At 43.7% G+C, this 13,144-nt stretch overlaps 2 protein-coding genes across 5 annotated transcripts in view; one reads left to right on the plus strand and one right to left on the minus strand.

Moving 5' to 3' along the window:
• The window catches only part of cadm2a (cell adhesion molecule 2a), a 493,856-nt gene that overhangs the window by 317,161 nt on the left and 163,551 nt on the right, over positions 1-13,144 (plus strand). The gene's annotated exons all lie outside the window — the stretch shown is intronic.
• Positions 1-13,144, minus strand: part of LOC130082882 (CD209 antigen-like protein A) — a 44,248-nt gene that overhangs the window by 30,726 nt on the left and 378 nt on the right. Inside the window, exons 2-4 of the mRNA XM_056247790.1 lie at positions 12,812-13,105; positions 12,498-12,625; positions 12,293-12,399 (exon numbers count right to left, since the gene is read on the minus strand). Of these exons, the coding sequence (XP_056103765.1) occupies positions 12,293-12,399; positions 12,498-12,625; positions 12,812-13,105 (529 nt within the window). The remainder of the gene's footprint in view (positions 1-12,292; positions 12,400-12,497; positions 12,626-12,811; positions 13,106-13,144) is intronic.

Below are 13,144 nucleotides of genomic sequence, written 5' to 3' on the forward strand. Positions count from 1 at the left end.
CTAACTCTAGTTTCTCTCCTGGAGTGGACTGTGTTTTGTTCCTCATCTGTGTTCGTGTGCCCAGAATTTATGCAGAAAGGAACTGTTGTTTTGTGGAAATGTTTCAATTATTTATGCATTAAGGAACTTCAAACTACCACAGGCGGGGGTTTTTGTATTGATTTTTTTTATACATATTTCAAGTATTTATGCAGAAGTATTTATGTTTTTTGTGGAACTTTAACTCACCACAAAAGTACACTTGTTTTTTTTTTCTACAGTGTGGTTTGGGTTCATTTGAATAGGATTTAAATGCATATATCAAGGCATAGTCATTCAGTGTCTTTTCAATTCATCTTGTTGGGGCTTGTTCAATTGGACAGTGGGTGCTGTTTGAAACTTTTGCTGCTTTTAAAATGTTTATATTGTTGCTGGTACATCAAAGGTCCAGATTGCTGATCAGTTTATGGTTTTAGCAGCGGCTGCATTTACACTCTGCACATAAGTTATTTGTTGATTTTCAAAGAGGTGGACTTAAAAGAACTACTGTCAGTAACAGTTGGGCCAAATCTGTTAAGGTACATCCAAACCAAAAGATATTTTGGTGTCCCTAGTGCAGTTATAGTTAAAAAGTATTTTTAGGGGGCGTTCAAATCAATCAGCAATATAAAATAGTACTTTTTAAACTTATATAGTTCAAATTGTGCAAACAAATACAAACTTCATGTCAATCTCATTTAGGGTCCATCACTGTCTGTCAGCTAAATGTTTCAACAGTGACGTCATGCAGCAATCAGATCTCTCAATGAAAAGATGTGCAGAAGATGTGTTCCTTATTGTACTCGCTGATGGTTACAGACTATGGCCTTGTCCACACTAAAACGTTTTCGTTTGAAAACACATATCTTTCTCTCCGTTTTGGCCTTCTATCCACATTTAGATGGCATTTTCATTAATGAAAACAAAGCTTTTTGAAAACACTCTCCAAAGAGGATACATTTAAAAACGCTTTTGTAGTGTGGACTGTCAAAACGGAGGTATTTAAAAACGATGACGTAAGTTTAGTCATGTGACGCATATTCAGTGGCGTAGCACAGATCCACAGGGCTTCCCCTGCGAACCGCAAGTCAGTTGGGGGGAGGGGTGATTTAGCGTACTTGTTTAGCTACTCATTTATTAAATCATTTATTTGATTTTATCAAGGGGAATGACGCAAGCAATGTGCAAACTTTGCTAAAATATGTTACTTTGCACACTCTTCATATCACAGTCCTGCAAAGATGACAGAAAATTTACTCACATTTGCTGTCCTGCGGCAATACATGAGAGCAGTTGTGTTTTAGACCAATCATATGGTGAGGGAGTGCGACGTGGACCGCATCAGTGAATGGTGAGATATTTTGCTAAATAAAATGATCCTGTCAGAAGAATTGCGCGATAACTTTATTATTTATTTTTCCGTCTGTATCATCGCAGTGAGCTTTTGTGAGGTTTTGCGCATGCGCAGTGAAAGTGAATTTAGCGTTTTCCAAAAGTTTCTCCTCCATACTGAAACGTCGGAAAACGCTAGTGTGGACGGAGAGCATTTTTAAACGAAAATGCCGTTTTCAAATGTCAGTAAAATTTTAAGCCTTAATAATCCACAGTATTTTCAGGTTATTTATATTCACAATCAGGGCTTGACATTAACTTTTTTTGCTCACTAGCCAATGCGGCTAGTGGTTTTCCAAAATTACTAGCCACGCAGCATTTTTACTAGCCACATTTGTGTTGTTGGAAAATTACGTTTTATATGATTAAAGTTGACAATGGGGCTTAAAAAAATGCTAAAATGTACTAATATTATCATTAGCTCTGATAAGGTTGTAAAACTCCTTTTTTGAAAACATGTTGTCTATTAAGATAAACACATAAAATAGCTTCTTGTTGTATATAATAAAAGTGCTGCATCGTTGTTGTTGTTTTTACAGCAGTAAATACTGTAATACAGAGTAGAACAATTATCTGAATTAGAAACAACGAGCAAAGAATTCATTATTTTTTCTAAGAAAAAATCCACAATTAAGGCAACAGGATTACAACTTTATATTGGCCTGACAGTTTTGGGGACTTATCATCATGAAGCTCTGGTAGCTCTGAGTAACTGGAGATATGTCCACCTGAAACAAGTATAGGCCTACAGGTCTTTATTTTCCAGATTATTCCCACAAACGCATCTCCTGCTTTCTTCCAATGCATGATTAATTTTATTAAAACATAGAATTAACTCTGGAAAAAGAGTTATGACGTGATATAAGGGCAGCCCTGCTAGTAGTTACACAGTGTCCCTTAATCATGAATATTATTTTTTCTTTATATCGGCCACGCACACTCACGAACTGTGTTGATGTGTGTGTGCGCATCCGACCAGTCGCGCGTGATGATCGTTTGACAAAAGTCTGGATGTCATATTTGGTGCGCGCACCCTCGCGCAGCGGCACTGCAGGAGAGCGTGAGACGCGCCTGTGGTCTGGATTCTCCTGCTATTAAAAAAGATCGCTATATCATCACATTAAGTTCATCTTTAAGGGCAGACTAAAACAGCCCTCAGTCCGACGGCCAGTCCGCGAGTTTAATCTCCGTGTGTCGTTCAAGAGGATTCACGAATGGACCAATGAGCAAACACTAGACTATGTGCAGGTAGTAGGCTACTCATGGGAGTTGTAGTGTCGTAGTGTCAAATTGCAATTCGTTTGTTATGTCAGATGTCTTTTGACAAGACTACAATTTTTCAACACGCCAAAGTGACTAGTGGGAGTGACTGTGTTACCCGCCACGGGTGAAATCCACCCGCATTTGGCGGGTGTTAATGTCAAGCCCTGTTCACAATGTATAGTAAATTACCTAAATAATTTAAATTAGACTGGAGTGAGGTGAAACCAGAACAAAGCAAGCTGTTGTTAGCTAGCTGCTAATTTTATTCAATTGTATATGGTAGAAAAAAGAGATCATACATTATATATGAGATATCAAAATAAGAAACAAAAATCACAAACTGTTTCTTTGCATTTATTTTTTGCCTAGAATCATCTAGGCTGTTTTTTCAACTCCAAGAACGCAACGAATAGACTTCCGTTCTCGCGGAGACAGGTCTTGCCAGGCGACCTTGAAAGAACGAACTCGGAAGGACGCGAGGACACAGAAGAACGCATCCTTGTGAGAATTGAGATGAGATGTGATGTGATCTTGTTGCTCAACTGAGCGTCCCAGCATATTATAAGCAGCGGCAAATGTACAATAAATACAACATAACATCACAATCATGTCATAACCTATGAAAACACTTCTTTCATATTGTTATAGACATTATTTCTCTTTAATTTCAAATCTTTTTATTTTACCACGTGTATTTATGAAAATGAGTGTTTAAAAAGTGAAAAGTTTAAAGCTTACAGGTACGTCGACCACCCGCAGCCTCTTTCCTCTAGGATTTCTAACGGTTCAATTCTCTCTCGTCTGCATTCGATGCATCCTCGATATCAAGAACACATCCGGGTAATTTCATGAGTCCTCTGTACTTGCATATTGGAGTTGAACTTCAACGGTTGATGATGACGTAGTACGAGAACACACGGATGCAGGATCGCTTAAGAATGCATAATTTGAGAAACAGTCCTACCCTGCGTCTCAATGTCCATACTATTCATCCTAAACAGTATGTGAGATTAAAATAAGTGTGTCCCAAAGCATAGTATGTTGAAAAGAGTTTGACAGAAGTCCCCGGATGGTCTACTATTTCCGTTGGATTTTCGAAGTGTGGATCCGCTCACACTCTAAAGGCTAATATTGCCCACAACCCATTGCGTTTTAGAGGAACTACAAACACGAGTAAAAAGTGTTAAAAAACTACAAAACGTGGTGAGAGGTTTAGATAAAGGTTTGAGTGACTAATCAAAGTTTAACCTGATTAAAAAAAAAATGCATTTCATGTTATCCGTGTCATATTTCAACTGCAATAACTTAAGTGTACTTTTATAAAGATCCGTTTGACCATTAACTTTTAAATGCATCATTATGCATTAATATGAGGAGAGTCTCCGCTTGAAAGACCCTCGACTGCAGATCAATGTGCTTCTGCATTTCTCTCCGATACGGTAGGAAATTAAATGAGGTAAGGATGTTAGCTGTGACAAGATGATTGACAGGCCAGTTTACTGTGACAGGATGCGTCAGAGAGCAACTGTTAAAGACACTATTGTATGACGTGACAGTATGTCCCAAAGCTTGTGTACTCCTTTGCTACACACTCTAACGTATCTACTTTTTCTTCACAAAAAGAGTACATACTTTTAGGGCGTAGTATAAGTAGGCGAATTGAGACGCAGCACTAGTGATCCTGAAGACCTTGATTTGCTGCTTCAGGTGTGTTTAATTAGGACTGAGGGTAAAGTCAGCTGGAAGGTGGGCCTCTAGGAGCAGGATTGGACAACATTGCTTTAGATTGTGTTTCTCAAACCCTGGTCCTAAGCTGGATTACTATTGACAGGGTCCCTACACAGTGTTCACTGCTCTCTAGTCATTTGAAGTGTAATATAGACGACATTCGCACATATTTTAGAGTAAGTTTTGGTGCCGTATACTTTTGAAAGGTGTATGGAGTTATTCAGCCATATTGCTATTCCCAGATGACAGACAGCCTCACTGACTTACAGCCAAAACATTATGCTAAAAGCACACTATTTGCAGTGTATAAATGTCATTAAGGATATATATATTTATATAATATTCATCATCTTGCTCGTAGTGACAGTATAAGTGCTTTAAAATAAAGCTTCATGTCTTTAAAGCTCCAGTCCGTAACTTTTTTAAGTTAAAAATAATCCAAAATAATTATATAAAAAAAAACTTATTCTGCCAGTGGTCAAAACTATCTGCTTGCCATAGCTAGATTCAAAACGGTTAGCTTGCAATAATGATTTTAATTCCAGTGGTACTGGTGGGTTTCCGCGGGAAATTCGAGCATGTCTTTGCGTCATGACGTCACACCCGTACACATAAAGAAGGAGTTCGGCCAGCCGGCTATACTGTGCGTGACGAGATGTTTAGATGTATAGGCTTTTCTCGCAGCACTTTACATAATTAAACTTATGGCATCCAGAAAGATCCAAACAACAATCATCAGTGTCAACTGGAGATTCAGCAGTTATAAAACCCAAAAGACTTCGTACTTCGGATTTAAGGTGGCTAGAGAAAGAGAAAGAAACCGTCTCATGCGAACACAAGGATTTAAACATCGGCGGGGCTTTTGAAAAGTGCGTGAACTCCGTGTTTTGAAGGGGTTCAAAACGGAAGAAGAGACGGCTTTTTTCTGCTGAACAAGTAAGACATTTCAATAGTTCAATCGTGTAACAGTACGTTTTCTTAATTCACACAGTTATGGAGTTTCCTTTGTTGTGCCTTTCTCGTTTTGCTATTATGGAGAATATGAATTCTGAACTACACAGGTAGCTGCTAACCATAAAACACATTAAATTTAACATTAGTTACGCAATGCTGATGTTGTTAACATGAACAATTTGAGAACAAAGTAGGCTATAATTTGCACGGTTGCTGTAAATCGCGTTGATTAAATCTAACGAAGCTTATCATGTCGAATGCTTTTTCCCCCTTAGTTGGTCAGAACAAAAATGGATTTTACTTACTTGTTCAGAAGACATTTTCTTATGAAAATTCTTATGTTGATCAATCTTTCAAAAAGTGAATCTGTGATTCTGAATGACAGTATCCACACAGCGCGGTGACTGACAGCAGCACTCGCCTCAAAGCACTGTGTTCATCCGCGCTGTTTCATGCCGATTTACAACCCACGTAAAGATAATAATTCCGCGAATCACTGCAGTTACAGATTTCGAACAGAGAGATGGCGACAAAGAGGAAAAGTTCCGGACTGCAGCTTTAAATTCATTTAAAGTCAGCGTCATTTCTCTGAATAAATTGTGAAGCATGTATATATTATTTCCTGATGTCTTTTTGTTGACAAAGACTCTTGGAGATCTGGGAAACAGGTCAGCTCAAATTATTCAGCTTTGTACTAGCATGACATTTTGCATATGAATTAAGTGTTATTTATACTGTATACATTAAACTTTTATTATTCATTTAACCCATGTTTAAGTTGTTATCTTTACTGCTTCGAATGTCACGCGTTTTTTAGGCCCAAACTTTTTTTGTCACATACAGCAAACATCTCCTCACTAACCGCTGGCTGCCTGTCCCCTGAACACACTGTAAAAAAACGCGATCTCTGCAGACACCCCAGGCTCCACAAACAGCAACAAAAACAAACTGGGCTTACCCGCACCACGAAACATAACAAACTGTTCCAGCCAATGACCGACAAGAAGGGTTTGGGGGTGTGGTTTGGGGGGTTAGTGTGCGGATGAGGAGGAGGGAGGGTCTAGCTAGCCTCCGTTTTGTTTGACAATAGTTCGAACGTCAACAAGAAGTGACGTCACCCAGGATCGCTTAGAGAACCTTTAATGAAAACACATTTTGAATCATTTACAGTTACTGTACGAATACAAATATATAGGCTAACAAATAACATAATCATAGTGAATAACATGGCGAACTAAGTTATATGCGCATCCCTTACAAAACATAAATCTGTATTTAGATTTCAGAAGAATCATTTTGATATTTATGTTGAGGTGCCTTGTCCATCAGTTGGTCTGAAATTCCCTACTGTAATGGACAGTTAACTTTTAAATAAGCAGGGGAAGTTTAAAACAATAAAACTTAAACAAATAAGAACTCGTTAGGACTCGTTAGGTAATGTTTTCTCATTAAAAAACAATGATTTGCTTTTGATTCAATAGAGTGTGACTTAAAATACTAGGAAATACCAATATGGGGGATGGTGGCTTCACTTTTTATGACGTCAATCCAGTCATTTATGTAAATCCTCCAGGAACAAGGTTGAGAAACACTGCTTTAGATGATAATCAATTAGTTTTGTACAGTTAAACTTGTTTAATAAAAAAAAAAAAGTGTGTGATGTTCTTGTAATGACGGAGAAGAGGCAGTCGAATCCATCTGCAGCACTTTATTCAAACAGGTAATAAAACAAGGAATCACTGACATGAAACAAATGCACACGTTTCAGCATGTAGCGTGGCAAAACAAGACTTCGCAATGAACATAGAACTGAGCAGTCCAGATAAAGGGTAGGTAACGATTAACAGGTGGGAGTGATGAGACTGAATGGAGAAACCAGGCAGGGATGGAACCTAATGATAGCAGAGGGGAATGATGGGAAGTGCAGTTCTAGAACTCAGGTGACAAGGAGCGTGTGAGATCGGGGAGAGGTGAAGGCGCGCGCTCAGTGACAGCCGCGCGCTCCGTGACAGAGCCCCCCTCCTGCGAGCGGCTCCGGAAGCGAGGACCTGGACGACGAGGTCTTCCACGGGGTCTTGGAGCTGGACGATCTGGGTGAGTGTGATGGTAAGTGTTAAGCAGAGCAGGGTCCAGGACGTCCTGAGACCTGACCCAGGAACGTTCCTCGGGGCCATACCCCTCCCAGTCAATCAAATATTGCAGTGCCCCGCCGCGGCGTCTGGAGTCCAGGATCTCTCGTACCCGGTACGCCTCCTCGCCTCCGACCTCAATGGGGGGAGCCTGCACGTGACCGACCTCCTCCTGGACCTCCTCTCTCCTGGGAGCAGTAGCGGGTCTGAAAAGAGACATATGAAAGGTGGGTGAGATTCTATAATGTGCTGGGAGTTCCAGCCGAAACGAGACCGGAGTGATCTGCCGAAGAATCTTGAAGGGCCCGATGAAGCGAGGGGATAGCTTCTTGCTTGGGAGCCTCAAACGCAGATCACGGGTGGAAAGCCACACCCACTGACCAGGCCGATACCGGGGACCTTCACGCCTCCTTCGATCCGCATGCAGCTGATAGTGACGGATGGCACGTTGCAGATGGACATGAGCGGCATTCCAAGTGGCCTCGCTGCGTTGCAGCCACGCATCCACCGCAGGGAGGTCTGACGGTTCTCCTGCCCACGGGAAGAGGGGAGGTTGAAAACCTAAAACACATTGGAAGGGTGTTAGACCAGTGGCAGGCTTTACCAGGGAATTTTGGGCGTACTCCGCCCAGACCAGGAAGCGGCTCCAGTCCTGTTGGTTCTCGTGACAGTACGTCCGCAGAAAGCGAATGAGGTCCTGGTTCAACCGTTCAACCTGACCGTTGGCCTGCGGATGGTATCCCGAGGTGAGGCTGACATTGATGTTGAGTTTGGAGCAGAGTTCTCTCCAAATGCGGGAAGTGAACTGGGGACCACGGTCGGAGACGATGTCCTCGGGGAGACCAAAAAGACGAAATACGTGGTTGAGAAGCACCTCCGCAGTCTGCATGGCAGTGGGCAGACCCTTCAGGGGGATAAAACGACAGGATTTGGAGAAGCGATCCACGACTGACAGAACTGTGGTAAATCCCTGAGACAGAGGCAAATCAGTTACGAAATCCACAGCGATATGAGACCATGGGCGTTGAGGCACTGGCAATGGCTGTAAGAGACCGGCAGGTTTAAGGTGGGAAGATTTGACAGTGTTACAGATGGAACATTGGTGAATGAATTTGATAACATCAGCCCGGAGGGTGGACCACCAGAAGCGGTTGGAGACTAGCTGTACTGTAGCAGAGATACCTGGATGTCCAGCGCTGAGTGTGCTGTGAACCCATTGAAGCACCCGATCACGGAGTTCGAGAGGCACGAAAAGGCGATTCTCTGGACATTCCGGCGGAATAGGAAGAGCTTGTTGTGCCTCGGTAACCTCCGAGATGATGTCCCACTGCACCGGAGCAACGATCAGAGTGGAGGAAAGGATGGGTTCTGGCTTGGAAATCTCATTGAACTCCTCGAACTGACGAGACAGAGCATCGGCCTTCCCGTTCTTGGACCCAGGTCTGTACGTGATCCTGAAATTAAATCGAGAGAAGAACAGTGACCAGCGAGCCTGACGAGCATTCAAACGCTTGGCGGACCTGATATATTCAAGATTTCTGTGGTCAGTGAGGACGGTGAAAGGCTGACGTGCACCCTCCAGCCAGTGCCTCCACTCCTCCAAGGCTGCTTTCATGGCCAGAAGCTCTCGGTCGCCCACATCATAATTGCGCTCCGCCGAATTAAGCTTGCGGGAGAAAAAAGCACAGGGAAACATTTTAGCAGGGTTACCGTGGCGTTGAGACAGGATTGCCCCAACTCCAGTGCTTGAAGCGTCAACCTCCACGATAAACTCGCTCTCCGGGTTAGGATGATGGAGAATGGGTGCGGACGTGAACCTCTCTTTCAGCCGGGAAAACGCAGAAGTGCATTCGGAAGACCACCGGAAGCGCTTCCCCCCCCCCTGGAGAAGAGATGTTAGAGGAGCCACAATGAGACTGAAATTACGTATAAACCTACGATAAAAATTGGCAAAGCCCAGGAATCGCTGTAATTCTTTCACAGAGGAAGGTTGCGGCCAGTCCACCACAGCTTTGACCTTGCTGTCATCCATGAGAACCCCCTCGGCGCTGATGATATATCCTAGGAAGGCGATCCGGGTCTGATGAAATTCGCACTTCTGAGTCTTGGCGTATAACTGGTTCTCAATTAGGCGTTTGAGGACTGCACGCACATCCTGGACGTGTGCTTCGAGGGTCTCTGAAAAAATCAAGATGTCGTCAATATAAACAATAACTTTCTGATTCAGCATGTCACGAAAGATCTCATTAACAAACGACTGGAACACAGAAGGACTATTGGACAGCCCGAATGGCATAACCCGATACTCATAGTGCCCTGTGGTCGTAGAAAAGGCCGTCTTCCACTCATCACCCCTCCGTATGCGAATGAGGTTGTAAGCGTTCCTCAAATCCAGCTTGGTGAAGTAACGGGCTGAGCGAAGCATCTCCAGGGCTGCAGGGACTAAAGGCAGAGGATAACGATACTTCACGGTTACCTCATTAAGACCTCGGAAATCAATGCAGGGCCGGAGACTCCCATCCTTCTTCTTAACGAAGAAAAATCCAGCGGACGCGGGGGATGTGGAAGTGGTGATGAAACCCTTAGCAAGTTGGTCCTCGATATACGAATTCATAGCCTCAGTCTCCGGTTGCGAAAGTGGATACACACGGCCGTGCGGGGGAACGGCTCCGGGTAGCAGTTCAATCGCGCAGTCACTGGCCCGGTGCGGGGGTAGAAGTGCAGCCTCTCTCTCGCTGAATGCCAGGGCAAGATCATGGTAGACGGCAGGAACTCCTTGCAAGTTCAACTTCTCAGAGGGACTGTGGCTTGATTCAGGACCATGGAGAGCAGGCAAGCAGTGGACCTGACAGAAAGGGGACCATTGAGTAATTCTCCTCTCAGTCCAGGAAATTAGAGGGTTGTGTCTCTCCAGCCAGGGCAATCCCAAAATTACTGGATGATGAGGTGAACTGATGGTATACAACTGAATTCTCTCCGTGTGACGAGACCCGAAGCTGAGAGTAAGTGGCTGCGTGATGTAATGTACCTCCCCTGTCCCCAGGGGGCGTCCATCCAGGGCTGCCACTGCCACACGAGACTCACAAGGGATGAGAGAGAGACGATTAGACAAGGCAAAATCCAGATCAACAAAATTCCCAGCGGCACCAGAGTCAATTAAAGCCCTTGTCTCACAAATACTTCCATTAAAATTAAAGGAAACTTCGAGACTGAGAGAGTTAGAGTTAGGAGGATTAATCGAAGAACTCACCGCAGAAGTATCTCTGGATCTGGATCTCACCGGACAAGAAGCTCTCAGATGACCGGCTTGAGCACAGTACAGGCATAATTTATTCCGCCGCCTCCTCTCACGTTCCTCCGTAGAGAGACGTGTGAAGCCGACCTGCATGGGCTCGAAATCTGAGCTGGCTGGTGGATTAGAGAAGAGACTGGGCGAGAGAGGTGCGCGTCGAGAGCGGATGAGATTGTCGAGGCGAATGGCGAGCTCCATAAGTTCTCCGAGGGTCCTTCCATCGTCGCGACAAGCCAATTCCCCTTGCAGCGCAGAATTCAAACCCTTTCGGTACAGCAACTTAAGTGGTTCCTCCGTCCAACCCGTCTGAGCTGCCAGGGTGCGGAATGAAAGCGTGTAGTCAGCCGCAGTAGAACTCCCTTGACTTAATGCGAGAAGTAGCTCTCCTGGCTCCTTACCGCCCGCGGGATGTTCAAACACCTCTCTGAATTGAGACAGAAACACGTTATAAGAGGGAAATGTGTGCTGACCTCCTGACCAGAGAGCAGTCGCCCACTCCAACGCCTTCCCGGTGAGTAGAGAGCAGATAAATGAGACGCGGGACGCATCAGTGGGATAAAGCTGGGGTTGTTGGTTGATAAATAGGTCGCACTGTAACAGAAATCCTCTACAGGCAGCAGGTGAGCCATTAAACTTCTCAGGGAAAGATCATTTTGGGTTGCTTGAAGTCGTACTCACGCTTGATGTTAAGGGAGCCGCAGCTGCGGGAGCTTGAGCTTGATTAGCGACCGCGCTCTGTTGAGAGAGGGTTTGCACGGACTTCACAAGCTCTTCAGTGAGGTTAGTTAACTTGACCAGCTGTTGTTGGTGTGTGATTAACACAGATGCCTGGGATGAAACCTCGGAAGCCAGACGCTGGAAGTCTGCTGGATCCTGTGTTGGCGAAGTCTTCTGTAATGACGGAGAAGAGGCAGTCGAATCCATCTGCAGCACTTTATTCAAACAGGTAATAAAACAAGGAATCACTGACATGAAACAAATGCACACGTTTCAGCATGTAGCGTGGCAAAACAAGACTTCGCAATGAACATAGAACTGAGCAGTCCAGATAAAGGGTAGGTAACGATTAACAGGTGGGAGTGATGAGACTGAATGGAGAAACCAGGCAGGGATGGAACCTAATGATAGCAGAGGGGAATGATGGGAAGTGCAGTTCTAGAACTCAGGTGACAAGGAGCGTGTGAGATCGGGGAGAGGTGAAGGCGCGCGCTCAGTGACAGCCGCGCGCTCCGTGACAGTTCTTATGGCAGTGTGAGTTGTGAAATACTCTTCTCACAGATCCATTGAAAAACTTTAGTACATGCAATATCCATCCACCCTACTAAATTAGGCCACTCTGGCAATTTAGGTACAGCCACAGTCAGGACACAGTTCTCATCTCTACCTCCATTAGGCTCTCCAGCCCCCCAGAAGCTGAAAATACAGATCAGCATTAGTTCAGTGCTGCTTTCTGTGTGATATGATACTGACTGTGAGAATCATTTATTAGATATTAATCAGTTCAGTGTTTTCTCACCCAGAGGTCAGTGTGCTTCCATCAACCCATTTCCATCTGCCGTCCACATCACTGTCAGTCAGACCAATCCAGACAATAGCTTTACCAGTCATGTTCTTAACAAAATCCTGAGCAGATGAAACAGTTGAACATTTATATCATTAACAGACAACAGACTTATTTCATCTGACCATCTCTCATTTATCTACTAAAGATAAACTCTTACTTGTTCTTCTCTGTTGTTTATGATGATCAGATCTGCTCCTCTCTCTGTACAGTATCTTCTGCTCTCATTCCAGCTCTTCGTCTCATTCGGCATGTAGTAAAAACTGGATTTATAGTAAGTCCATCCATCTGTAAACAACCAGTTTAGCTGTTAGCTCTTTATTCCCTTTTACACTCACCTGTCCGTAACTTATAAAAGATAGTAAACTGATAGATTGTGTTCAGTGAAAGTTACTGAGAGCACAACCCAACTCCATAATGTTTTTAAAATGTCTGCTATATAGAAAATAACTTCATAGATTAAAGAAACTTTACCAGAACTCTGAAGATTATTTCTTAGCTGGTCTCTCTCATTGGTCAGGTTTTCATTCTTGGATATTAGCCTATATCTCTCTTCTGTGAGTCTGGTAATGTTGGTTAGTAGCTGGTCTCTCTCTTCTGTGAGTCTGGTATTGTTGGTTAGTAGCTGGTCTCTCTCTTCTGTGTAGTTTGTGCTCTTTGTATGGATGTGAACACACAGCACTATGACTGCAGTCAGCAGAAGAACACACAGCAACACCAAACACACTGCAGCGGCTCTGGAGCTTCTGTTCCTCACAGAATCACTTCCTGAACACCACAGATATGATGTTATTTTCTTTATTTATC

The sequence above is a fragment of the Rhinichthys klamathensis genome, unplaced genomic scaffold, assembly GCF_029890125.1.
Source record: "Rhinichthys klamathensis goyatoka isolate OS25496 unplaced genomic scaffold, OSU_Roscu_1.1 h1tg000050l_1, whole genome shotgun sequence".
Taxonomy (NCBI): domain Eukaryota; kingdom Metazoa; phylum Chordata; class Actinopteri; order Cypriniformes; family Leuciscidae; genus Rhinichthys; species Rhinichthys klamathensis.